Raw genomic sequence first — 27,796 nt, forward strand, 5'->3', positions numbered from 1 at the left:
ACCTGTTAGAGACAGCATGGTCACTGAACCATCAGCACACACAGGTGCACACTGTTAGCTCACACCTGTAATGTTGCTTGATATGCCCTCAGTATGCAGGACTAAGTCTGAAAATGTTAAAGATGAAGTTGATTCTCTTATATTTTGCCTTCCTTGGTTCCTTTTGGGAGCAGTTATGTAAATCTCAAAATGCCTTCATGGGATGTTCCTCAGCCAGGAAATGACTTGGTGCAACTTCTAATGCATATTGTGAGAAGCTCACAGTATGCATGAAAATCAAAGTAAGAAATTTCAGTAAAGGAGGTGAGCAGGTACAACTGTAGAGGACTGAAGGGAAGGCCGAAGGTTACATTTAATCTATATGTTGCACGCATCATGCGGTAAACGAAGATACGTCCAGATCACAAACCTGATAGCCATTGACGTCTATAGAACTGGTATTACCACCAGCAGTCTTTCCAGCTAGCAGCCACCCAAGGAAAACTGACCTACAGACAGAAATGTTTCACATAAAATGTCATTTTTATTCCTCACAATATATTTGATATATTGTTTATTTTATATTAAATCTCATTCATTTCATCACAATTTTACAATTCATATAAATATATATTGTATATATTTTCAGTACAGGAATCAGAACATTAACAATCAGGAGGACGATTACAATGTAAACATGACCGACACTTAAAAATTGTTGGTTTAAAAAAAAAAAAAGAGAGAAAAAAGTTTAAAAATGTCAAAAATAGCTTGTTGTCAAAAATACCCCTCTTGTATCTTTTTCACATAAACATAAAAAAGTCAAATGTAAAAAGTTAAAAAAAAAGTTGGCATCCCAGAGGAGGAAGGTATCACTGTGCGGTGAGGATGGCGTCTCTGCTGCGCACGAGACTGGCCTGCTTCTCCATGAGTTTACTGAACAGTCCGTCTCTGTTCTGCAGCAGCTGCTCGTGTTTACCGCACTCCACCACCCGGCCCTGGTCGATGACCGCAACCGCGTCCGCGTTCTGGATGGTGGAAAGGCGGTGAGCGATGATGAGGACCGTCCGTCCTTCCATCAGCCGGTCCAGAGCTTCCTGAACCAGGAATTCATTTTCTGCATCCAATGCACTGAAAAAAAAAATTAAAAAACAAATTAAAATTTTTTTTAGAAGGTTTACTTCTCCTACACTTTAAGAATACCCAAAATCCAATAATGTGAAAATACAGAGTCAGAAACTGCGACAGTGAGATGTCACCACTCTCCAACAATCAATGCATTGACAGTGAATGAAAAAATTAAAAAAGCTCATCAGACTCCACCTGTAACTGTAATGTCACTTCTGGGTGGAATGGCCCTCTGGAGAAGAAGTGGGGTTTAACTAAACAGTAGTAGAATTGTTTTACCATCAAGATCCATGCAATCATTAAATCTGCTGTTTAATTTGGTTTCTCTGATGTCATAATGGTAGATGATTAAATGAAGTGCCTTGTGCCCTGACAAATTGTGTGCTCGTCCTCCCTCTAACGGGCACCATACAGAAGCGGCTCAGAGAAAGCTCCTGATACTCAAATAGAGCATGCTCCTCTTGCCATGGGGGATTCTTGAGTCTAGAATATAATGGGAATCCTATTGTTAACATCTACATGGATTATGGGGCAATGTTCCCCCTCCCCCCCGTGGTGTCATTAGCCATACAAGGTACACATTTCCAGGGACATAGATAAAAGGGAAATAGGGGGCTATAGAGCCTCCAGAGCATCTGCAGTGCAGCTACCTCTGGGCACCCAAGGCAGGAGCCACGCCTAAAGCCTCATAGTTCAGAGCAAGGGAGGCTGTTCCACCCTGGATCTAATCACGTGACACAGCCAAGGGAGGACTTCTCTGACTATGAACTGCCCTGGTTTGGTAAGAGTGTTTTATGGAGGGGGGGGACGCTGAACTAAAGGGGCAGACCTGTACTGGGGGGGCTGTGGTGAGAGAGAAAAACTGTACTTGGAGGGGGGGAGTTGTACTGGGGGTCAGAATAGCTAGTGCGTGTGTGTGTGTGTGTGTGTGTGCGTGTGTGTGTGTATGTGTGTAGTGGTAGCTACAAAACATTGGGAGAGGAGGAGATCTGTACTGAGGGAGGAACACGATACTGGGAAGGGGTAAGGGAGAGCTATACTGGGAAGGGGGAGGGGTGGAGAGCTGTACTGGATAGTGGTGGCAGTAGTGGGGTGGGGGAGCTCTACTAGGAAAGGGGGGGGCTGAACTGGGAAGGGGGGGAGAGCTGAAATAAAGGGGAAGACCTGTACTGGGGGGCTGCATTGAGAGAGCAAAACTGTACTGGGGAGGGGGGGGGGAGTTGTACTGGGGTCAGAATAGGTGTACTAGTTGTGGGGGGGATAGCTACAGTAGATTGGGCTAGGAGATCTGTACTGAGGGGGGAGAGCAGTACTGGGAAGGGGTAGGGGAGAGCTGTACTTGGAAGGGGGATAGGAGGAGAGCTGTACTGGGGAGGGGGGGGGGGAGTTGTACTGGGGTCAGAATAGCTGTACTAGTTGTGGGGGGATAGCTACAGTAGATTGGGCTAGGAGGAGATCTGTACTGAGGGAGGAGAGCAGTACTGGGAAGGGGTAGGGGAGAGCTGTACTTGGAAGGAGGAGGGGTGGAGAGCTGTACTGGATGGTGGTGGTGAGCTCCACTAGGAAAGGGGGGGCTGAACTGGGAAGGGAGGAGAAGTGGTACTGGGTAAGGGGAGCAGGAGAGCTTTACTGGGGGAAGCTGTACTGAGACAGGGGGATGGAGAGCTGTGCTATGATACACCATGCAGGAAATGAATAGTGCATTGGGGTGCATATCATTGGTGTTGCAGTAACATGCGTCTCAATGAGTATTACAAGCAATGCACAAAATGTTAACTGAAAAACTATTACTATCATGGTGAGTTTTTATTTCTAGCACTTCTTTTGAAGTAAGAGTTGTTCTGGATTTCAAGGGGTTATGATGTCTGGATTCTGGATTTATGTCAACTGCATTTTAGCTTGTCACAATTACAATTCCCTTTATTTTATTTTAATTTTAATTTTAAACGATGTCTGGTTGGGTCACAAAGCTGAGATAGGATTATTACCTTGTTGCTTCATCCAGGAGGAGAATTCTGGGATCCTGTGGAGAAGACGAATACTGAGTGACAGTACACAGTAGGGTGAAAGAATAACATCCTGACAACTAGTGATGAGCTGAATGCTCTTGGGTTCGGGTAACCTGTTCCTTCATTGTGCACATGAGAATAGTACACTAAGCTTTGTAGCCATGGTCTTAAATAGGCTCTGCCTGACCCAAGATGGCTGCCAGAGTCACATGGGATGGCAGCATCCAACTATAGAGCTCCCCTAGTGACCCAGGAAACCATATTCCTCTTGACTTGCTCTCTCCTGCAATGCCACTGGAGTTCAGCGCCACCCGCAGTGGAGAAAGCAGACTGCATCTACCTATAGATAGGTAAAGTACTTTCAAACAAATTAAATGGGTAAGGGGGTCTGGGCACTGCCCTGGGGAACATGTACCAAAGCAAAAAAAATAAAAAATAAAAACATTTTGTTTGATGGGGAGCAGTTATTTTAGTAATATTTACAGTAAAACGTTAAATATGCAAAACTATTAAATCACACGCCGGAGGAAAAAAAAAACCTAACTGGAGGCCCTCTCCAGATGGATTTTATCGGGAAACTTCAAAACAGAGTTTACTCCTCTAATGCATACTAGGCTCTTTAGGTCTTGTATGAATTTTTGGGGGGACTCAAAATTAAAAAAAAACATAAAAAAAAAAAAAAAAAAAGCACGAAGACCCTTACAAAAACCATACTGAAATGTATCTCTTAGATTGTAAGCTCCAAGGAGCAGGCCCCTCCTAACCCTTTTGTATTGAACTGTATCATTGCTGTATTGTCTCCCGTTATATTGTAAAGTGCTGAGCAAACTATTGGCGCTATCTACAGTGTCTCCCAGAAATGAGTCCACCTCTCACATTTTTGTAAATATTTGTTTCTCTCTTTTCATGTGACAACACTGAAGAAATAACACTTTGCTACAATGTGGTGTAGTCAGTGTACAGCTTGTATAACATGTAACTTTGTCCCTTCAAAATAACTCAACACACCACCATTAAGGTCTAAACCGCTGGCAACAAAAGTGAGTCCACCCCTAAGTGACAAGGTCCAAATTGGGCCCAAAGTGTCAATATTTTGTGTGGCCGCCATTATTTTTCATCACTGCCTTAACCCTCTTGAGATGGAGTTCACCAGAGCTTCACAGATTGCCACTGGAGTCCTTTTCCACCCCTCCATGATGAGATCACAGAGCTGGTGGATATTAGAGACCTTGCGCTCCTCCACCTTCCGTTTGAAGATGCCCCACAGATGCTCAATGGGGTTTAGGTGTGGAGACATGATTGGCCAATCCATCACCTTTACCCTCAGCTTCTTCAGCAAGGCAGTGGTCATCTTGGAGGTGTGGTTGGGGTCGTTATGTTGGAATACTGCCCTGCGGCCCAGTCTATGAAGGGTGGGGATCATGCTCTGCTTCAGTATGTCACAGTACATGTTGGCATTCATGGTCCCCTCAATGAACTGTAGCCCCCCCAGTGCCGGCAGCACTCATGCAGCCCCAGACCATGACACTCCCACCACCATGGGGCCCCAGACCATGACACTCCCACCACCATGCAGCCCCAGACCATGACACTCCCACCACCATGCAGCCCCAGACCATGACACCCCCCACCATGCAGCCCCAGACCATGACACTCCCACCACCATGCAGCCCCAGACCATGACACTCCCACCACCATGCAGCCCCAGACCATGACACCCCCCACCATGCAGCCCCAGACCATGACACTCCCACCACCATGCTTGACTGTAGGCAAGACACACTTGTCTTTGTACTCCTCACCTGGTTGCCGCTGTGTTGTTTTGAGGGGACAGCAAATTTACATGTTATACAAGCTGTACACTGACTACGGCACATTGTAGCCAAGTGTAATTTCTTCAGTGTTGTCACATGAAAAGATAGAATCAAATATTTACAAAAATGTGAGGAGTGTACTCATTTCTGGGAGATACTGTAAATCCTGTATTATAATAATAATAATAATAATACCCAAGCATGCTGCTGGGCAGGAAAAGAATGGAGGGGTTGTAAGTGTGCACCCACTTCTCTCCTAAACCAAACCAAAAAAGTATTCATCCAAATGTCCAAACATCCAAGTTCCTGTGTTCAGAATTAACCTTAAGGCTTAAGCTCATCTTTATTGACAACTGAGCTGTGTAAGATGGAGCTGTGACAAGGTGAAGAGGTGGGGGTGGTGAAGTAAAGATCTCCACCTTATCCAATCAGAGAATGCCTTACATTCATTAAAAAAATACAAGGTGTTCTGTGAATGGGAGCAGTGCCTAACAACTGACCCCAGTGTTCCTCATGCACAAGCGCAGCATCTTGGCACAGGACCCAGAAGACCACAGAGATTATTGTAGTAGTACTGACTACTACAGTGATGCTCTGCTTCCACAGCTATGGAATGTGCATGTGTGTGTGTGTGCATATACTGTACATACATACACACACACAGTAGGGGAAATAATTATTTGATCCCCTGAAGATTTTGTTAGTTTTCACACTTACAAAGAAATGAAGGGTCTATATTTTTATAATAGGTGTATTTTAAATGATAGAGACAGAATATCATCCAAAAATCTAGAAAAAAACATATGATACAAATGTTATAAATGGAGTTGCAGTTCAGTGAGTAAAATAAGTATTTGATCCCCTACCAGCCAACAATGATTCTGGCTCCCACAGACTGGTGATGTGCTCATGTGGTACACGGATTAGTTCTGTCAATTTAAGAAGATGCTCCTAACGACAACTCATTATGTGTATAAAAAAACACCTGTCCACAGAATCTCTTTCTTCCATTCAAGCCTTACCATCATGGGCAAGACCAAAGAGCTGTCAATGGACATCAGGGACAAGATGGTAGACTTCACAAGGCTGGAATGGGTTACAAGAACATCAGCAAGAAGCTTGGTGAGAAGGAGACAACTGTTGGAGCGATTATTCGCAAATGGAAGAAATACAAAATAACCATCAATCACCCTCAGTCTAGAGCTCCATGCAAGATTTTGCCTCATGGGGGTAAGGATGATTATGAGAAAAGTGAGGGATCAGCTCAGAATTACACGGGAGGAGCTTGTGAATGATCTTAAGGCAGCTGGGACCACAGTCACCAAACAAACCATTGGTAACACAATATGTTGCCATGGATTGAAATCCTGCAGCGCCTGCAAGGTCCCCCTCCTCAAGAATGCACATGTACAGGCTCTTATAAAGTTTTCCAATGAACATCTAAATGGTTCACAGAAGGATTGGGAGAAAGTGATGTGGTCAGATGAGAGCAAAATTGAGCTCTTTGGCATTAACTCGACTCACCATGTTTGGAGGAAGAAATATTCTGCCTATGACCCTAATAACACCATCCCTACAGTCAAGCATGGTGGTGAAACATTATGTTTTGGGGTTGTTTCTCTGCTAAAGGTACAGGTCGACTGAGCAGCCAATGGACAGGACTATGTATTGTAAAATCTTGGATGAGAATTTTCTTCCCTCAACCAGAACACTGAAGATGGATCGTGGACGGGTTTTCCAGCATGACAATGACCCAAAACATACCACCAAAGCAACAAAGAAGTGGCTCAAGAAGAAGCACATTAAGGTCATGGAGTGGCCTAGCCCAGTGGTGGGCAACCTTTTTTTTCAACTGAGCCAAATCTCGCCAAAACCACGATTGAAATTTATTTTGAGAGCCACATTTTTAAAACTGAAAATACATAGGATGGTACACGGTTTTTAGTTTCAATAAGTTTTTATAGTAATTCATCCCCCATAGTAATTCATCCCCCATATAGTAATTCATCCCCCATATAGTAATTCATCCCCCATAGTAATTCATCCCCCATATAGTAATTCATCCCCCATGGTAATTCATCCCCCATATAGTAATTCATCCCCCATATAGTAATTCATCCCCCATATAGTAATTCATCCCCCATAGTAATTCATCCCCCATATAGTAATTCATCCCCCCTATAGTAATTCATCCCCCCTATAGTAATTCATCCCCCATAGTAATTCATCCCCCATATAGTAATTCATCCCCCCTATAGTAATTCATCCCCCATAGTAATTCATCCCCCATAATAATTCATCCCCCATATAGTAATTCGTCCCCCATATAGTAATTCATCCCCCATATAGTAATTCATCCCCCATATAGTAATTCATCCCCCCTATAGTAATTCATCCCCCCTATAGTAATTCATCCCCCATAGTAATTCATCCCCCATATAGTAATTCATCCCCCATATAGTAATTCATCCCCCATAGTAATTCATCCCTCATATAGTAGTAGTAAGTAAGTAGCAAGTAGTAAGCCAAGTCCCCCCTGTGTGAATTCACTTACCTTTGCTCCGCGCGTTCCTCTCACCGTGTTCCCGCGCCGTTCCGGTCTTCAGGGCGGACTGTGAGAGGAGCCTAGCTCCTCTCACGTTCGTCACGCTGCCCCGCCTACACACATCCTGACAGCCAATCACTGGCTATCAGGATGTGAGTGGCAGCGAGACTGGCCAATCATTGCATTTGAGCGCGCTGCCCTGGCTGGTTTTTTTTTGGATCACGCTGCAGAGTCCCTGCTGCCCGAGAGGAGGGAGGGGAGCGGGCGCCCGGCACACAAGAGCCACATTAAAGCGTGTAAAGAGCCGCATGTGGCTCGCGAGCCGCGGCTTGCCGACCACTGGCCTAGCCAGTCTCCAGACCTTAATCCTATAGAAAATGTATAGAAGGAGCTGAAAATTCGAGTTGGCAAGTGACAGCCAACTCATGTCATGTTTTGCTTGGGGATCAAATACTTATTTTACTCACTGAACTGCAAATCAATTTATAACATTTGTATCATGTGTTTATTTTTCTGAATTTTTGGATGATATTCTGTCTTTATCATTTAAATACCCGTCATTTCTTTGTAAGTGGGCAACCATACAACATCTGCAGGGGATCAAATAATTATTTTCCCCACTGTGTGTGTGTGTATGTATATAAATTTTTAATCAGAGACTAGCATCAAGTCAATGAAACTCCTGGGATATAGATCTGGTCAGGTAAGTCGCAGAGGGGGTTGTTCATCAGTTTCAGCTGCTTTGTGGTTAATGAAATTAACAACAGGTGCACTAGATGGGCAACAATGAGACGACCCCCAAAACAGGAATGGTTTTGCATTTGGCTAGGGTCAGTGTCACTACTGGTAGCATGAGGCCATACTGGGACCCTACAGAGGTTGAACAGGCAGTCCAGCTCCTCCAGGATGGCACATCAATATGTACCATTGTCAAAAGGTTTTCTGTGTCTCCCAGCACAATCTCAAGAGCATGGAGGAGATTCCAGGAGACAGGCAGCTACTGTAGGAGAGCTGGACAGGGCTATAGAAGGTATTTAACCCATCAACAGGACCGGTATCTTCTCCTTTGTGCAAGGGGGAACAGGATGAGCACTGCCAGAGCCCTACAAAATGACCTCCATCAGGCCACTGGTGTGAATGTCTCTGACCAAACAATCAGAAACAGACTTCATGAGGGTGGTCCTCTAGTGGGCCCTGTGCTCACTGCTTGGCACCATAGAGCTTGATTGGCATTTGCCATTGAACACCAGAATTGGCAGGTCTGCCACTGGCATGCTGTGATTTTCACAGATGAGAGCAGGTTCCCCCTGAGCACATGTGACAGACATGAAAGGGTCTGGAGAAGCCGTGGAGAACGTTCTGCTGCTTTTAACATCATTCAACATGACCGTTTTGGTGGTGGGTCAGTGATGGTCTGGGGAGACATATCCATGGAGGGACGCACAGATCTTTATAGGCTAGACAGTGGCACCCTGACTTCACTTATCCTTCTACACCAACAATGAGGTATACTTTCTATCACTAATACCAACAACAGGGCACTTCTTCCCACTGACACCAATGATGGGACACTATTCCTCCCACTGACACCAACTGCAGGGCCCTATTCTTCCCAGTGACACCAAAAATGAGGGCACTATTCTGCACAATGACACCAATGATAGAGCACTATTTCTTTCCCTAATACAAAGAATATGACACTATTCCTCCCACTGATACCAAGGATGAGGCACTATTCCTCCCCATGACACTAATGATGAGGCACTATTTCTTCCCCTAAATACCAATAATGTGGCAATATTCCTCCCACTAATACCAATCATGGGGCACTATTCCTCCCACTGACACCAATGATGGGGCACTATTCCTCCCACTGACACCAATGATGGGGCACTATTCCTCCCACTGATACCAATGATGGGGCACTATTCCTCCCACTGACACCAATGATGGGGCACTATTCCTCCCACTGACACCAATGATGGGGCACTATTCCTCCCACTGACACCAATGATGGGGCATTATTCCTCCCACTGATACCAATGATGGGGCATTATTCCTCTCACTGACACCAATGATGGGGTACTATTCCTCCCACTAATACCAATCATGGGGCACTATTCCTCCCACTGACACCAATGATGGGGCACTATTCCTCCCATTGACACCAATGATGGGGCATTATTCCTCCCACTGATACCAATGATGGGGCACTATTCCCCCCACTGACACCAATGATGGGGCACTATTCCTCCCACTGATACCAATGATGGGGCACTATTCCTCCCACTGATACCAATGATGGACACGATTCCTTCCAATGACACCAATGCACTATTCCTCCCACTGATACCAATGATGGGGCACTAGGTCTTCCTGTAATACCAAGAATGGGGCAATATTCCTCCCACTAATACCAATGATGGGGCATTCTTTACTCCTATTGACACAGTGGCATTTTCTACTCACACTGCCCACAATCCGTTACCCCTTAAAAGTCTGACGGACAATAAACCGTCCCTTTGCTCAGAAAATTTGGAGACCCTTGTTCTAATCCACAGCATGGGAAGAACAAAATATAAAGTTGTATGGCCACTGCCATAACTCTCTGGGATCTATAAACTGTTGAAAAACAGCGCCCCCTAGTGATCACATAGACTATAGCACATTTCAGTTTACCTTGAGAAGTGCCCGTGCGATGGCTATTCGTTGTTTCTGACCACCTACAAATTGAAGAAAATGCAGACATTCAGAATGACTGTTCAGGGAATCATAGTATTTCTGTGTATGGAAAGTAAGGTTTATAGCTATATTTAATTTACTTTTTCAGATGCAGTAAATAATATTAAAACTCCCATTCAGTGTGTTTTTTTTTTTAATTTCACTTCTTGTTTACAAAAATCTCAGATATGTGGGAAATTCCCCTTCTAGACAGTTATCACTGCAACACGTGCCCCCATTTCAATATTTTCCCTCCTCTCCTGTTCTGGGGACATACCAGGGGCTCCAACCCTTCCTTACTCCATCCAAAACAAAAGAAACATTTTGGTTAGAGATATATTTTTTTCAACCTTTGCGAGACCAAGGCTTCCATGCCCCAATTTATACTCAAACAATAAAAGAATGGGAATGCAAACCATGTTTTGAATTTCTGGATAGCTCTGGATGTCACTGTGGGAGGATGGGGTTAGAGGTTGTGGGGTGGGTTAGGAGACTCTACAACAATCTTGTTGGCCCTGTAGGTGATGAGGTTTCTTGAGTAAGTTGGGGGGGCACTATAGGAAAGGAGGAGAGGGTTGTAGGGTTGGGTTAGGAGACTCTGCAACTGACTTGATGGCCTAGTAGAAGCAAAAGGTTTCTGGGGGAAGTTGGGGGGCTCTGTGGAACATGGCACGGGGCACTATGGAGGACTGAAGGCTCTGCAGCAGGCTGGGGGGCATTGTTGAGGCTGGGTGGTACTGTGGAAGGATGGTGGTAGAGGTTGTGATGTGAGTTAGGAGACTCTACAGCAATCTTGTTGGCCCTGTAGGTAATGAGGTTTCTGGAAGAAGTTGGTTGGCACTGTGGGAAGGGGAGGAGGGGGGTGGAGGTTGTAGGGTTTGGTTAGGAAAGTCTACAACTGAATTGGTGGCCTAGTAGAATAGCAGGTTTCTGGGGGACATTGTGAGGCACTGTGGGACATGACTGGGGGCAAAATGAATGACCAGAGGCTCTGCAGCAGGCTAGGGGCATTGTGGAGGCTGGGTGGCATTGTGGAGGCTGAGGGATCTAAAAGGGGAGCTATGAAAGGTTTAGAAGCACCATAGGAGCTTGGAGGCACTGTGGCAAGTTAAGGGATCTCTAGTAGACTGCAGGCCTGGGAGAAGGGAGGTCATGGCTCGCTGTTTTCAGTTATGTTTAGGCTTTTTGCAGGCTACAGAGTCATCAAACCTTACTGCAACTTGTAGTGCAATATAAAACAAGGCTGGAAGCCTACAACTAAATGTGGAAGAAGGTGTTTGCAGGATCATTGCTTGTATTATTTTTTGGACAAGGCCTCTTTACAAAGGAAGAATCAATGTGAAGATATATCAGCAGCACACCAAGGATTCCTCAAACCAGTCCATGGTTATGGAGTGGAAATAAAGGCAAGGTTTGGAGCCACGCAAGTGCCTGATGAAGGGACCTTGTGTGCCTCCAAAACACTGCCTTTATTTGCCCTGTGTGACCATGGAATAAAACTTTGGAACTGTTTGAGGAATCCTTGGTGTGCTGGTAACATTTCTTCACATTGAATGTCCATGGTTCCCGGCCTGGGATCACTGCAGCACGTGTCTATACCAAACACCCATTTTCAGGAATGTGTGTGTTGGGGGTATTGTGATTGCTCTTTACAAAGAAAGGCACACATCTACCTGACAGCAAGACACCTTTCTCTCCAACCACTGTATCAAAGCCTTTTGGAAAGTTTTCCACAAAGCTCAAAGCATTGGCAATGTTGGCGACACGTCGAATCTCCTCCTGGGTGACGGAGGATGGGTCTTCAGCCCCATAAGCAATGTTCTCTGAGACAGAGCAAGAAAAGAGAACCGGTTCCTGCAACAAGAAGAGGAAATAACGGGCGTTATTGTTACTTATGTGCTGTCCAAACATTGATCAACAAAAGGACAATGATGGGCTTCATTTGAGTATCCTGATTTTGGATTGAGATTCTTACCCTATGTAAGTTGCTTTAGTTTTTGCTGAAGTCACTTTATAAGACAAACTTGGATACTCTCTATTATGATCTGACCAGAATGCCTCGATCAGTAATGGAATAAAGTGAGGTAGTAGGACAGCATAGAGCCAAGTTCCTCCTGGCTTCATTCTGGCATGAATGTTCTACACAGCAATGTAACAACCATATGTCAATGCTTCCATTGTGGGATTATGAGAAGGAAGACATTGGACAATCTGGTCAAAACTGGGCCCTGGAGATGATTGCTGCTTTTGCTGTCTATACTGTGTAAGGAAGTGCAGAGTGATTTTGCAGAAATGGAAAATTACCATAATTTCCTTTAAAATATCATTGAACCTAGCCACACATTTCTCTTAGATTAAATTTCCCTAAAAGAAAAACAATATGGACTTTGTTCTCTAATGCTGAGAAGGTTATCGCATAGCTTTCAGCTAATACATTCAGAGACCAGTTCTCCAATTCTCTCCATCACAAATATTGAACAACACCAAAAATGCAGTGGTATAGGTTACTGGCAATGGTTTAGATGAAAATGAGTGGTAGTTATCCAAAACATTCTGCAAAATACATTTTTTGACTGGTTTTTAAAGTCAAGCTCTGGGCTGCCAATCACTGACCAGGACCCAGTGTCTTGGAATTTCATTGGCTGTATGCTTGTTTAAGCTCAGTGACACAGTAGGTAGTGAAGCAAGGGTGGCCATGAAAGTCCTGGGGATGGCACCTTCATAAACAAGTCAGCAAATGTTATGTCCCGTATTTGTCCTGATATGTTGAAACATTGATTTTGCTCTTTATAAACCAGGCACCGTAATTCTGTAGCAAAATTATTTTGTGTTGTTCCTGGTTATGGCCACTAGTTGTCCTTGCTGCAGGGCTGTATCTAGCCTATCTGATATGGGGGTGCAGTTAAAAAAGTCAGGGGGCATAATGTCAGTAGTGTGACAGGGATACTTGGAACCAGTATTCCCTGTTCACTTGGCACACTTCTGTAACACAGAGTCGTAACCTGGAAGTAACGTCTTATAGGTAATGCAGGATGGTGCAGGAGTGAACTCAGAATTCTGTTATTAGTTTGCCTCATCAGAGTGTCTCCTTACAATAATTACTTCATCAGAGTGCCCCCTTACATCAATTGCCTCTTCAGAGTGTCCCCTTACATCACTTGCCTCTTCAGAGTCTCCCCTTACATCAATTGCCTCATCAGAGTGTCCCCTTACATCAATTGCCTCATCAGAGTGTCCCCTTACATCAATTGCCTCATCAGAGTGTCCCCTTACATCAACTGCCTCATCAGAGTGCCCCCTTACATCAATTACCTCATCAGAGTGCCCCCTTACATCAATTGCCTCATCAGAGTGTCCCCTTACATCAATTGCCTCATCAGAGTGCCCCCTTACATCAATTGCCTCATCAGAGTGTCCCCTTACATCAATTGCCTCATCAGAGTGCCCCCTTACATCAATTACCTCATCAGAGTGCCCCCTTACATCAATTACCTCATCAGAGTCCCCCGTTACATCAATTACCTCATCAGAGTGCCCCGTTACATCAACTGTCCCCATCAGATCTCATGGATTTGTGGATTCACTCTCAGAAGTTTGAGGAGGAACAACTAAAATCACCCCAACATCCCCTTAGATCTGGGCCTGTCTTGCTACAAATTCTCTCTCTTTTACAACATGGGGAAGTTTTCAGTTCCTCATTCTGCATTCACATGGTTTCTTTGTACAATCCCATGACCGTCACCAATCTCTGTCTTCTGGGAATAGAAGTCATAAGTCTCACCTGACTGACTGTCCCAATCTTGGAGCGTAACCAGAGTGGATTCAAGTGGCGCACATCATGACCGTCAACATGGATGGACCCTAAAAAAGCAGTCAGTAGGTAGAGTTGTATGTAGAGACACATGGGGGTGGGGGGGATTTACTAAACTGGAGAGTGCAAAATCTGGTGCAACTCTGCATAGAAACCAATCAGCTTTCAGGTTTTATTGTCAAAGCTTCATTGAACAAGCTGAAGGTACAAGCTGATAGACCGCCATGCACAGCTGTATTAGATTCTGAGTGCTCTGGTTTTAGTAAATCCCCCAAATGGTTCAAGGAACAAGGAAACCCAATCCAAAGATCACCATCTATGCCCAAACTTGCATGAATTCTCTAAAACAGAATCATAACCTTTGGTTGTGAGCTATGTGACAGCCAATCACAGTAGTCATGTGATCAGACAGTCCTTCTTGCCCCCCTGGACGCAAAGACCCAGTTAAATGGCCACTAGGGCTGGGTATCAAGGGGTTAAAGTGAGCCTGTTCTTTACCAGGTATAGCAAATTCACAAATTTTGTATCTCCACCCTGTCCATATGTACCATCCCTTCACACTCCTGTCATGAATTCCAATGTCAATGAGGAGAGGAACCCTCCGTGTAAATTCCAAGTCACCTGGATTCAAGACTCCCTACCCCCCATGTGACAGTATGCTGGGTTGCCCGATCAACCAATCAGCAAAGCCCAACCGCTATTGCGTAGAAGTGTGTCACGTGTTCCACATACGCAGGTACAATGTATAAATGTTGGCTTTCATAACATGGGGGCCCTAAACGTGTTAGTTGGGCAGGTCTAGTCTAGTCTAAAAAGAAAACAAAATAGTAATCATAATTATCGCTTACCAGAATTAGGATCGTACAATCTCAGCAGCAAAGAAACCAACGTGGATTTGCCAGAACCGCTTGGACCAACCACGGCCATTACAGAGCCAGAGGGAATAGCGAGGTCCAGACCCTGGAAGATGGGAGCCTCAGGGCGGCTCGGGTACATGAAGGTGACATTGCGGAACTCCAGGGCACCTCTGAACGTCTCTGGTGTAATTATCTCCCCCTCTAGAAGGACACAGGACATTGAACCAGTCACATCAGTCTCTGCAACAAAAGAGCTTACACTCTAATGCCCCCTCCCCCCATTTATATACTGGTGATCTGACATATATCGGAGTGCTGTATAGAGAACATTGAGACAGTCACATCAGTCTCGGTAACAGAGGAGCTTACACTCTAATGTCCCCTCCCCCACAGTCACACACTAGTATTATTTTACATTTATATAGCTCTGACATATACCGCAGCGCTGCACAGAGAACACTGAGCCAGTCACATCAGTCTCTGAACCAGAGGAGCTTACACTCTAATGTCCCCTCCCCCACAGTCCCATCGGTCTCTGTACCAGAGGAGCTTACACTCTAATGTCCCCTCCCCCCACAGTCCCATCAGTCTCTGAACCAGAGGAGCTTACACTCTAATGTCCCCTCCCCCCACAGTCACATCAGTCTCTGAACCAGAGGAGCTTACACCTAATGTCCCCTCCCCCACAGTCCCATCAGTCTCTGTACCAGAGGAGCTTACACTCTAATGTCCCCTCCCCCACAGTCCCATCAGTCTCTGTACCAGAGGAGCTTACACTCTAATGTCCCCTCCCCCACAGTCACATCAGTCTCTGAACCAGAGGAGCTTACACTCTAATGTTCCCTCCCCCCACAGTCACATCAGTCTCTGAACTAGAGGAGCTTACGCTCTAATGTTCCCTCCCCCACAGTCACATCAGTCTCTGAACCAGAGGAGCTTACACCTAATGTCCCCTCCCCCACAGTCCCATCAGTCTCTGAACTAGAGGAGCTTACACTCTAATGTCCCCTCCCCCCACAGTCACATCAGTCTCTGAACTAGAGGAGCTTACACTCTAATGTCCCCTCCCCCACAGTCACACACTAGTATTATTATACATTGATATAGCTCTGAACCATAGAAGCTTACAATCTAATACACCCCCACCCCCACCACCACAGTGACACACACACCAGGTAACAACAGAATATGTCAATATTGCTTAAAATATTTTGATGAGGAAATGATCCATCATCATAGAAAAAACCCCTCTCACCATTAAAAGCCATCTCTGGTTTCCGGTCCAGTAGCTGCCAGATACGGGTCCCGGCACCAAACCCTTTCATGAGCTCTGAGTAGAACGAGCTGAGCCCTGAGGATTGAGTATAACATTGGTAAATGATCCTGATTTCCTGGATCCGAGATAACCAAATGTTCTTTATATCATTCACAGATGGAGACCGGTAAGATAACAGGGCAAATATCAGGAGTAATGGGGAAATGTCCGGTCATAAAAGACATTTAGATTACAGCCTACATTTGTTGAGAAGCAGTGCGTAGAATTTAAAGGATAAGTTCACCTTTGTAAAAAAGAAAATAATAAAATGTGCATCTTTTTGCAGGTAAAAAAATGCGCATTCATTATTTTTTTTTTTACTAGAAGCCTGCAAAGCATTGCACCCCTGATCAGCAGATGGTGGGTGCAGTCTCAGGCTCCTGCAGACTGTCAGTGTAAGCTGTCTGCTCGTACCTTGTACAGGCAGACAAGGCAGTTAGTGAATGCCTGAAGACTCAATTAACTACCTAGAACACTTAACAGCGCCCTGCTAATTAATTGAGAATGAAAAGGCTGTTGGTACTTGTAGTTCTTACATTCACAGAACCCTGTGAATGAATGATGTAGCCAGGTGGGCGGAGCCCTGACAGTCGTGTTTTTTTAAATTGTGACAGTGGGTGCTCGGAGAGGATCCCTGGCCTGCTTTCACAACAGGAGATCAGGGGATGCGGGGGCTGCAACAACAGTAACACAGTACCAGGGGCGGACTGACAACTCATGGGGCCCCCGGGCAATAGGGGATCATGTTGCCCCTGTGTTCTTACCCAAACTCAAAAAAGCCTATGAAAAAAGGTACCAGGGGCATCTCATGGGGCCCCCTACTGACCCCGGGCCCTCGGGCAGTGCCCGAGTTTCCATATGGTCAGTCCGCCCCTGCACGTTACACCCTAAATACAGGTGTAACATGTACCACGTTACAAGAGGTGACCTTACCTTTCATGATCAGTGTGGATTTTACACTGGTTTGATTTAGACCTTCTATCGTTCACAACCTTTCCTTTAAATCTCTTAGAGTTCAGCGATCATTAGCAACTCCATCATATTATTGGCTATTGTTCGAGCAAAATATATATATAATAAAGTGACCCCCCCATGCATCCTGTAGGTAATGTGACCTCCAGGAGTCCTGTAGATATTGTGAACCCATGGATCCTCTAAATAATGTGACCCCTTATGGATCTTGTAGATAATGGGACCCCATGGAACCTCTAGATAATGAGACCATCAAGAGTCTTGTAAATAATGTGACACCCAATGGTCCTGTAGATAATAAAACTCCCAGGAGTCCTCTAGATAATGTGACCCCCATGGCTTTTGTAGATAATCTGACCTCCAGGGGGCCTGTAGATATTGTGATCCCCACGGGTCCTGTAGATAATATGACCTTCATGGATTCTGCAGCTATTGTGATCCCCATAGATCCTGTATATAATGTGACCTCTCCATGGCTCCTGTAGATAACGTGAGCTTCATGTGTCCTGTAGATACCGTGATCCCCATAGATCCTGTAGATAATGGGTCCTTTAGATAATGTGACCTCCATAGGTCCTTTAGATAATGTGACCTCCATAGGTCCTTTAGATAATGTGACCCTCGTGGGTCTTGTATAAAATGTGAGTTCCATAGATCCTGTACATAATGTGATCTCCATAGGTCCTGTACATAATGTGACCTCCATAGGTCCTGTACATAATGTGACCTTCATAGGTCCTGTACATAATGTGACCTTCACAGGTCCTTTAGATAATGTGACCCTCATGGGTCCTGTATAAAATGTTACCTGCATGAGTCCTGTAAATAATGTGATCTCCATAGTTCCTGTACATAATGTGACCTCCACAGGTCCTTTAGATCTTTAGATAATGTGACCCTCATGGGTCTTGTATAAAATGTTACCTGCATGAGTCCTGTAAATAATGTGATCTCCATAGCTGCTGTACATAATGTGACCTCCATAGGTCCAGTAGATATTGTGACCCCCTTGTGTCCTGTATATAATATGACTCCTATGTGTCCTGTAGCTAATGTGACCCCTTCCCCCGGGATCCTGTAAATAATGTGACCTCCATGAGTCCTGTAGATGTCTGATGCATGAATGTAGAAGAACGTTCTAGTTGCAAAACAAGATAATCTTGAATTGCTCTCTGTTCCAAGCTACTTGCAGCTAGCAGCAAATGGGTTGATTTACTAAAGGCTTATAAACTGTGCACTTTGCGAAGTGTAGTTGCACTCTACAAGAGCAGTTGCTCCAGAGCTTAGTAAATGAGCAGAAGCTCTGCAGACTTCCATCATTATAAAATGAATAGGGGTTTTAACCTTCCCCTACTCTATCCAAAAGTAATGTGCATTTTGTGGAAGTTGACATTTTGTTCCCCACCAACATGGACTTCACGTACCTCCGATGCTGATCCCTACCCAGAAGGCATACATCAGGAAAGAGGAAAGTTCACCAACTGTCATCTGTGAGGCTCCAGTCAGAAGACCGCCTTTGTACAACACGGCCAGGACAATGAGATTTCCCGATAACCCAGTCTGGAAAACACAAATACCATCACTGGTCAGAAATGACGAGCCTGGTACGAAAATTGTGGCCATTTCATAGAAGGCTAAACAAATGATGGGGAAGAATTACTCTCTTTGTCTACAAGAGGGAACAGGACTCAAATCATCATCATCTAATGGACAGAAGCTACAAGAAATAAAAAAATATTATTATTATTATTATACAGTATTTATAAAGCGCCAATAGTTCACTCACCGCTGTACATTACAAAGGGGGACAGAACATGTGACAGAACAATAACAATACAATGCAAAACATGAGGTGATCGAGGGCCCTGCTCTTTCGAGCTTACAATCTAGAAGGGATGGGATAGTGGTACAGGAGGAGATAGCTGTGGGGGATGGAGTGGTAGGAAGAGTGGAGGAGGTCAGCAAGTTAGCAGGGGGTGAGGTAGGCTTCCCTGAAGAGATGGGTTTTCAGGGAGCGCCTAAAGGAGAGGAGAGTAGGTGATAATCTGATGGGTTGGGGCAGGGAGTTCCAGAGGATGGGTGACACCCTGGAGAAGTCCTGGAGGCGGGCATGGGAGGAGGAGACCAGGGAACTAGAGAGAAGGAGGTCTTGTGAGGAGCGGAGTCTGCGTGCTGGGTGGTACTTGGATATTAGGTCAGTGATGTAGTTCGGGGCAGTATGGTGGACGGCTTTGTACGTCAGTGTTAGGATTTTAAATTTGATCCGTTGGGCAATCGGAAGCCAGTGGAGGGATTGGCAGAGGGGGGTGGAGGACACTGGGTGGAGGCCAGTGGAGGGATTGGCAGAGGGGGGTGGCGGAGACAGAGCGGTTGGAAAGGTGAATGAGTCTGGCAGCCGTATTCAGGATCGACTGAAGCGGGGATAGCCAGCGGCGAGGCAGGCCAATGAGGAGGGAGTTGCAGTAGTCGAGTCGTGATATGATGAGGGAGTGGATGAGCTGTTTAGTGGTTTCTGGGGTTAGGAACGTGCAGATTTTGGCGATGTTGCGGAGGTGGAGTCTGCACGAGTTTGTTAAAGATTGGACTTGGGGCTGGAAGGATAGGTTGGAGTCCAGAATGACACCAAGTACTCTGGCCTGCAGAGCGGGTTTGATATTGGTGTTGTTGGATGTGATGTAGAAGTCAATGGGGGGTGGGGTTCGGGCTGGGGTGAAGACAAGGAGCTCGGTTTTGGAGAGATTCAGTTTAAGGAAGTGGAGCGACATCCAATCTGATATGTCGCACAGTAGGTGTGTGATTCGGGCTGAGACCAAGGGGGTGAGGTGGGGGGTTGAGAGATAGATTTGTGTGTCGTCGGCATAGAGGTGGTAGTTGAAGCCGTGAGAGTGTATGAGTTGGCCAAGGGAGGAGGTGTAGATGGAGAAGAGAAGGGGCCCAAGGACAGAGCCTTGAGGGACCCCAACAGAGAGGGGGAGTGAGGGGGAGGTGGTAGCATTATAGGTAACGCTGAAAGAGCGTTGTGACAGGTAGGATGAGAGCCAGGAGAGAGCAGAATCTCTGAGGCCGAGGGAGTGTAGTATTTTGAGGAGGAGGGGGTGGTCAACTGTTTCGAAGGCCGCAGAGAGGTCAAGGAGTAGGAGCACTGAATAGTGGCCATTAGCTTTGGCGGTTAGAAGGTCGTTGGAGAGTTTGAGTAAGGCGGTTTCGGTGGAGTGTAGGGGGCGGAAGCCAGACTGTAGGGGATCGAGGAGGTTGTTGTTGTTGAGGTGAGAGCATAGGAGGGTGTAGACGAGGCGCTCGAGGAGTTTAGATGTAAGTGGGAGCAGGGAGATGGGTCTGAGGTTGTTCGGGTCATTGGGGTCCAGGGAGAGCTTTTTAAGTATGGGGGTGATGTGTGCATGCTTCAGTGGGGAGGGGAAAGTGCCGGAGGAGAGGGAGAGATTAAAGATGTGGGTGAGGGAGCGTAGGATGGAGGGGGAGGGAGGTCGTAGGAATTGTGAGGGGATAGGGTCGAGGGGGCAGGTGGTGAGGCGGGCATCAGAGAGGATCTTGGAGACTTCCTCGATGGTAGTAAGGTCAAAGGTGTGGAGTGTTGGGGAAGCTTCAGTATGAGGAATGTAGGGTAGGGTGGGAGTGGAGGTCAGAGCAGTGGAGGGGCCGTGGGAGAGGGGAGATGAGGGGGTAGCTGAGTGAGGGGGAACAGGGTTGGAGGGAGTTTGAGCAGTGATGAAGTCCCTGCGGGCAATGTCGAGGGGGAGGGGGGATGAGGCGGTAGCTGTGTGAGAGGGGACGGGTTGAGAGGGGGTGTGAGTTGCGGCAATGTCCTTGCGAATTGTGTCAATCTTGTTTTTGAAGTGATTGGCAATCTCAAGGGCGGTGAGTGAGGTGCTGGGTGGAGGTGGGGGTGGAGAGAGTTGAGAGTTGAAGGTGGAGAAGAGTCGGCAAGGATTGGAGGAGAGGGCCTTGATGAGGGTCAGGAAGTAGGCTTGTTTGGCTGCGTGGAGGGAGGAGGTGTAGGTGCGGAAGGCAGATTTGTAGCAGGTGAAAGCTTGTTGGGATTTTGTTTTGCTCCATAGTCGCTCCAGGGCACGACTGCGTCGTTTGAGGGTTTTGGTGTGATCAGTCTGCCAGGGCTGGAGCGGTCGGAGTCTGATGTTGCGTGTGGTTAAAGGCGCTAGTGAGTCAAGGGCTGCTGACAGCGCGTTGTTGTAGGCAGTCATAGCCAAGTCGGGGCAGGACAGGGGGAGGATGCTGTCATGGAGTTGATCAGCTGCAGAGTGGAGGGAGGCAGGGTTAAGGTTGCGGAGGTTACGGCTGGTAGTAGTGTGACATTTGGAGGGGTAGGCGTTGGAGGACGAGGAGATAGAGAAGGTGATCAGGTTGTGGTCAGAGAGAGGGAAGGGGGTGTTAGTGAGGTTGTGGGGAGCGCAGCGGTTGGAGAAGACAAGGTCCAGGATATTACCGTCGGAGTGGATGGTGGATTGTATGCACTGTGCAAGTGCAAAGGAGGAGGTTAAGTGGAGGAGACGGGCTGTGTCTGGGTTGTCAAGGTTGACAGGGATGTTGAAATCCCCAAGAATGATGGTGGGTAGCTCAGAGGAGAGGAAGAAGGGTAGCCAGGAGGAAAAGTCATCCAGGAAGCGGGGTATGGATCCAGGAGGCCGGTATATCACAGCAATCTTCAGGGGGGTTGGGGAGAATAGTCGGACGCAGTGGGCCTCGAAGGAGGAGAAGGATAGGGAGGGGGGGTTTGGGAGGACTCGGAAGGTGCTCTGCGGTGACAGGAGCAGACCAACCCCACCACCTTTACGACCGTTAGGTCTGGGTGAGTGGGTCCAGGTGAGACCTCCATAGGAGAGTGCAGCAGGGGAGGTAGAATCAGTGGGCTGGATCCAGGTTTCCGTGATCGCCAGGAGGTTGAGGGAGCGGGAAACAAAGAGGTCGTGGATGGCGGTAAGCTTGTTGCACACCGATTGGGCGTTCAGGAGTGCACATGAAAATGGGGGGGAGATTTTAGGGAGCAGGGGGACAGATACTAGGTTGCGGGGGTTGCGGTAGGACATGGAGGCGGGAGGGTGTTGTGCGGGTGAGGGAGGTGGTGGAGGGCCAGGATTCGGGGAGATGTCTCCCGCGGCTAGGAGCTGGGTGTTGTCTATTTTCCTGAGGGATTCCAAGGTTGTGGTCCGTGGATGGTGTTCGGACAGGGGAAGCTGCAGTATAACGGAATATACCCAAGTGCGGTCGGGTACCGGTTCCGTTACATTGGTAAAATATAAAAAATTTAAAAAAAGTTCCTTCGCGTGGTAAAATTAAATTATTAATTCTTTGTATTTTCATTTTATTTTGCCAGCCTTTCTACACTTCCCCATCTCTTACACATAATAATAATGTTGTGAGTTTCTCCATTAAAGTTTTTATGCAGTTAATTAAAATTGTTGCACAAAAATGTGAAAATGAAAAGCAATGATTTACCAATCTTCATGAGTGGGACCCGTGTATACACTAAAAAGGACAAACATTTTTGACCTGACCTTCATACCTATATGAGCTGTTTTTACATCCTATTTCAAAACCATTAAATGCAGTTACTCCCCCTTTGCAGTTATAACATCCTCCACTCTTCTGAGAAGACTTTCACAGGATTTTGTGGGAATTTGCACCCATTTGTGAGGTTAGGTATTGATGTTGGATGAGAAGACCTGGCCACATTTGGCATTCCAATTCTTCCCCAAAGGCAATCAGCAGGGTTGAGGTCAGGGCTCTGTACAGGACACTTGAGTTCCTCTACACCAGTGTTTCTCAACTCCAGTCCTCATGGACCCCCAACAGGTCATGTTTTCAGGATTTCCCTCAGATGAAACAGCTGTGGTAATTACTAAGGCAGTGAAACGGATCAAATCACCTGTGCAAAATAATGGAAATCCTGAAAACATGACCTGTTGGGGGTCCATGTGGACTGGAGTTGAGAAACACTGCTCTACACCAAGCTGGTCATCCATGACTTTATGGAGCTGGTTTTGTACACAGGGGACAGTTATGGGGGGACAGGGAAGGGTATTCCTGAAGGTTGGAAGGGCAGAGTTATCTAAAAGGTCTTTGAACGTCAATCTCTGTCAATGGAGATTGCATGTGTATGAACCATGGTTCTGGAAAAAGATGTCTAATGTTATATAAGTGTGATGGTCAGGTGTCCACAGACTTTTGGTTATGGGGTTAATTTACTAAAATAGGAGCACTCAAAATCTGGTGCAGCTGTGCATGGCAGCCAATCAGTTTTTAACCTCAGCTTGTTTAATGAAGCTTTGACAATAAAACCTGGAAGCTGATTGGTTTCTGTGCAGCGCAGCACCAGATTTTGCACTCTCCAGTTTTAGTAAATCTCCCCCGTAGTGTAAAAAGTAATCTCTGCCCAATGTGAAGCCAAGCCTGGCTAATGCCACCATGTTTGATTATGTCTTATCATATGTTTCACCTGATAAACCTCTAAGGATATAATGTAGAAGGAAAAATTCCACTCACCATCCCAAAGAATCCGGCCCGAGCCAAGGACTCTTTATAAGCCAAGTCCAGAACATAATCCACCTTATTGTCATACTTCTTCATCTCGTGCATCTCCTTCCCGAAGGCACGGACTGTCCTCACATTGCCGATACGCTCATCTGCCAGCTGCAGGAATAAAACAAGGGGAACCTAATAACTGAATCCAACATGTGACAGCAGAAAGGATGTAGCAAATAATAACCCTTCCACACTCCAACCAGAACTAAAGCATTTGGCTTGCAGGAGAAAATTAAGCCCATCCACCACTATCTATCCATCCATCCATCCATTCGTCTATCCATTCATCTATCTATCCATTTATCCACCCATCTATCCTTCCATCTATCCACCCATCTCTCCATCCATCTCTCCATCCATCTCTCCATCCATCTCTCCATCCATCTCTCCATCCATCTATCCATTTATCCACCCATCTATCCTTCCATCTATCCACCCATCTCTCCATCCATCTCTCCATCCATCTATCCATCCATCTATCTATCCATTTATCCACCCATCTATCCTTCCATCTATCCACCCATCTCTCCATCCATCTCTCCATCCATCTCTCCATCCATCTATCCATTCATCTATCCATTCATCCATCCATTCATCCATCCATCTATCCAGCTATCCATCCATCCATTCATCTATCCATCCATCCATATCTATTAAAGTCACTCAGAGATAGTAATATTGATTCATTATAAATGGGTGAGAGATGACATTACAGCTACTTAAACATTTCTCCAGACAGTTCTGCTTGATTTGCTGCCCTCCAACCTGTAGAAAAATATGTGCACCCCATGGGAATTCCTCTACAGTGAGTGATAGCATGAATACTTGAATGGTTCCTTTATACTTTGAACACAGACAAGTATAGGAGGGAATAATGGTGTGAAGAGCAGCTCAGCATGAAAATATATAAAACTGAATCTGACGTTGATGAACCCCATAGGTTCTCACCTGGGTGGCTTCTGCCAGCGAATCTTGTGTCAGCTTGGAGACCTTCCGTAAATATCTGCCGTAGATGACTCCAACAACCCCCATGGGAGGGATGATGCTCAGCACAAATGTAGCCAATTGTGGGGATACAAAAAACTGCAAAAAATAAATACATTCTTACAGTGACTGTCCATGTGGAGCTCACTCATGGTGTTTTAGAGCAAACCGATTGGTATGTTACTGGAAACCAAAGCTTTGGAATCTTCTATGTAAACAAATGACCAATAGCAAGCAATCTGCAGTCACTTGTCATTGTCCTTACCGGTCTCACATACCCGCCATATACCAGCCACTCAATTATACCACTAGCATGTCTCCGGAGGGTGGGAGGAAGTGGAAGTACCTGGAGGAAACTCACCCAAGCACAGGGAGAACTTGCAAACTCCATGCAGGAGTCCTGGCCAGGAAATAAACCAAGGACCCCAGTGCTGCTAGGCAGACTTGCTGATCAGTAAGCCACTGTGCTGGATCTCAGTGCTGCATTGTCGGAGTGTCTGCCAAGTGCAGCTCAGAGGGAGGAACCCACTTATAAAACACATAAAGGGATCCCCTCTTCCAACTAAACAATTAAAAAAGGTATTCCTTATCTAATTCAATCAATGACAATACACACATTAACGAACATGCACATGGTCCCAAATACGGGAATTACCATCATCCCAACTCCAACCGTAGCCTGCGCCACCGCTCTGAGCCCATCCGAGAGGTTCTCGGTGACTGATCTACCAATCAGAACGCTGTCTGATGATAAACGATTGATCAACTCTCCGGTCCGAGTCTTGTCAAAGAATCCAACTTCCTGCCGCAGGACAGAGGAGAAGAGAGAAGAGCGCAAATGGCGCACTATACGCTGCCCTGGAGGATGGAAAGGAAAGTTCTGTATATTGGTTCTTGGTTCAGTACACCACTAAGTGCAATTAAATGTCACATTCAATAAATGCTGAAAATTAACAATGTGTCAAGCTAAAATAATAACAATATACACTACATTATATATTGTTCAGTGTGTGTATATATATATATATATATATATATATATAGACACACACACATATACACACACACACACATACATACACACACACATACATACACACACACATACATACACACAAATTAAATAAATGCATAAGTCCTTTATATAAATATAATAACCAAAAATACAAAATGTAAATATAAATTAGAACAATAATAATATTACTACTACTACAGTTTATTATTATATTTTGTAATTAAAAAAAATACATTTTATATGTATTATATACACGCACATGCACACACACAAAATAAAAGGCCTAAGTCCTTTATATACAATGGCAACAAAAAATAGAAATATAAATTAAAACAAAAATATTAATAAAAATAATAGCAATAATAATAAATAGTTTACATGAAAAACAATAGCAACAATAATAAATATATAAATGGGATATTTACTTTTATATATATATATATATATATATATATATATATATATATATATATATATATATGAAATACAGTCATTTATATATATCTAAACATAACAAGAACAACAAATACACATTTAAAATAATGATATTAAATAATGCAAATAATTATTATTATAAAAAAACAATAGCAATAACAACAACTATATGAATAGGATATGTATATATAATATACAGATAAGTACAAACCTGAGTCATTTTTTATGTAATAAAAAATAGTAATATTGAAGATAATGTTAATATTAATAATAATAACAATAATAATAAACAATAACAACAATATTCACATAAATAAGAAAAACAGCCTGCATATTCATATTTTAAATATCTATATATAACAAGAAAATGTTAAAATAAATAGGATTTAAAATATAATTATATAAATACTGTAACCCAATATTATAATAATAATAATAATAATAATAATAATAAACCTGAGTCTGTCTGATCTGCAGAGCTCTACACAATTCAGGAATGTGGCCCATCAGGAACTGTAGGACTCTCTGCAGAATGGAGGCGTTTGCATTCTTATATACAGAAGAATAAAAATATCTGCATTTTGAGGATCCACCTAATTGATTATCACCCCCTCTGATCTATCCCTCACTCTCCAATGGGTGGGGATCCTACCTGAGGTTTGCATGAGGTAGACGCGGGCCCCGTTGGCGGCGGCTCCGCATAGGAAGACTCCGCTCAGTAAGGAGCACAGTGTGGTCAGGCTGGAGGAGAAATCCTCAGGGGGGTTGGAATAGATCACATCGATCACTTTCCCCAGGAAGAATGGCGCAGACATGGTGATGACACTGGATACGGTGAGGAATCCGACCGCCGCTGTGACATGAAAACAAAATACAACCGTTACTTATCCAATGACAGACTATTCCTGCTGGGAACATGGACCTACATGGCTTATACTCCGACACCCCCCATACCTTCAACACCCCACCCCCACACATCTCATTATAAATGTATTTTATCTCCTCCCTGCAATCTGCATGTATTGACTGCAAGAACACATAAATCAAGAAGAATATTTGAAGCGACTCTTTCTTCTTTCCTGAGGTTGCAGTGAGCTGCACTCTGCATGACCTGTGGTGGCACGTTTGCTGTCCAGCAGCCATTTGGCTCCATATAGATAGCATAGAGGTTGATTTACTAATACTGGAGAGCGCAGAATCTGGTGTATCTGTGCATGGCGGCCAATCAGCTTCAACTTTCAGCTTGTTCCATTAAGCTTTGGCAATAAAACCTGGAAGCTGATTGGCTCCCATGCAGAGCTGCACCAGATTTTGCACCCTCCAGTTTTTTGTAAATCCCCCCCATAGTGTCTAGGCGATTACTACTGCTGTCTTGCAGCACTGGGGTCCTGGTTTGTACTTCCACCAAGAACACCCTCCATAGGTAGGGGCTCCAGTCTACTCCTGCAATCAAACTCCAGCCAGTTATGTATGATTTCAAGACGTATTCTCAACATTCCACAACAGGGCCCACTAGCAGTGATGCATTTAGGTTTTGTGCTGCCCTAGGCAAGACAAAGCCTCACACCTATCATCACCAGATGCCCCCCCCCAACCACTCCCAACCCGTGGGGAGTGTCTGACAGTGACCAACACCCCTGCCCCATCCCCCCC

The 27,796-nt window shown here is 45.2% G+C and overlaps 1 protein-coding gene across 2 annotated transcripts in view; it reads right to left on the minus strand.

Annotated features, from left to right (window-relative positions):
- Positions 1-503: 503 nt before the first annotated feature.
- ABCB10 (ATP binding cassette subfamily B member 10) overlaps positions 504-27,796 on the minus strand; it is a 44,737-nt gene continuing 17,444 nt past the window's right edge. Inside the window, exons 2-14 of one of the 2 annotated variants that reach the window (XM_089689921.1) lie at positions 26,796-26,996; positions 25,349-25,551; positions 24,658-24,792; positions 23,671-23,817; positions 18,576-18,711; positions 16,120-16,215; positions 14,856-15,065; positions 13,978-14,057; positions 11,870-12,050; positions 10,155-10,198; positions 4,919-5,011; positions 3,096-3,130; positions 504-1,110 (exon numbers count right to left, since the gene is read on the minus strand). In XM_089689921.1, the coding sequence (XP_089546047.1) occupies positions 852-1,110; positions 3,096-3,130; positions 4,919-5,011; positions 10,155-10,198; positions 11,870-12,050; positions 13,978-14,057; positions 14,856-15,065; positions 16,120-16,215; positions 18,576-18,711; positions 23,671-23,817; positions 24,658-24,792; positions 25,349-25,551; positions 26,796-26,996 (1,820 nt within the window). In that variant the 3' untranslated portion in view covers positions 504-851. The remainder of the gene's footprint in view (positions 1,111-3,095; positions 3,131-4,918; positions 5,012-10,154; positions 10,199-11,869; positions 12,051-13,977; positions 14,058-14,855; positions 15,066-16,119; positions 16,216-18,575; positions 18,712-23,670; positions 23,818-24,657; positions 24,793-25,348; positions 25,552-26,795; positions 26,997-27,796) is intronic. The other variant, XM_089689922.1, reaches the window with a different exon arrangement.

This window comes from Staurois parvus, unplaced genomic scaffold (genome assembly GCF_062004578.1).
Source record: "Staurois parvus isolate SC_StPar_1 unplaced genomic scaffold, SC_StPar_1.0 ptg000503l, whole genome shotgun sequence".
NCBI classification, from domain to species: Eukaryota; Metazoa; Chordata; class Amphibia; order Anura; family Ranidae; genus Staurois; species Staurois parvus.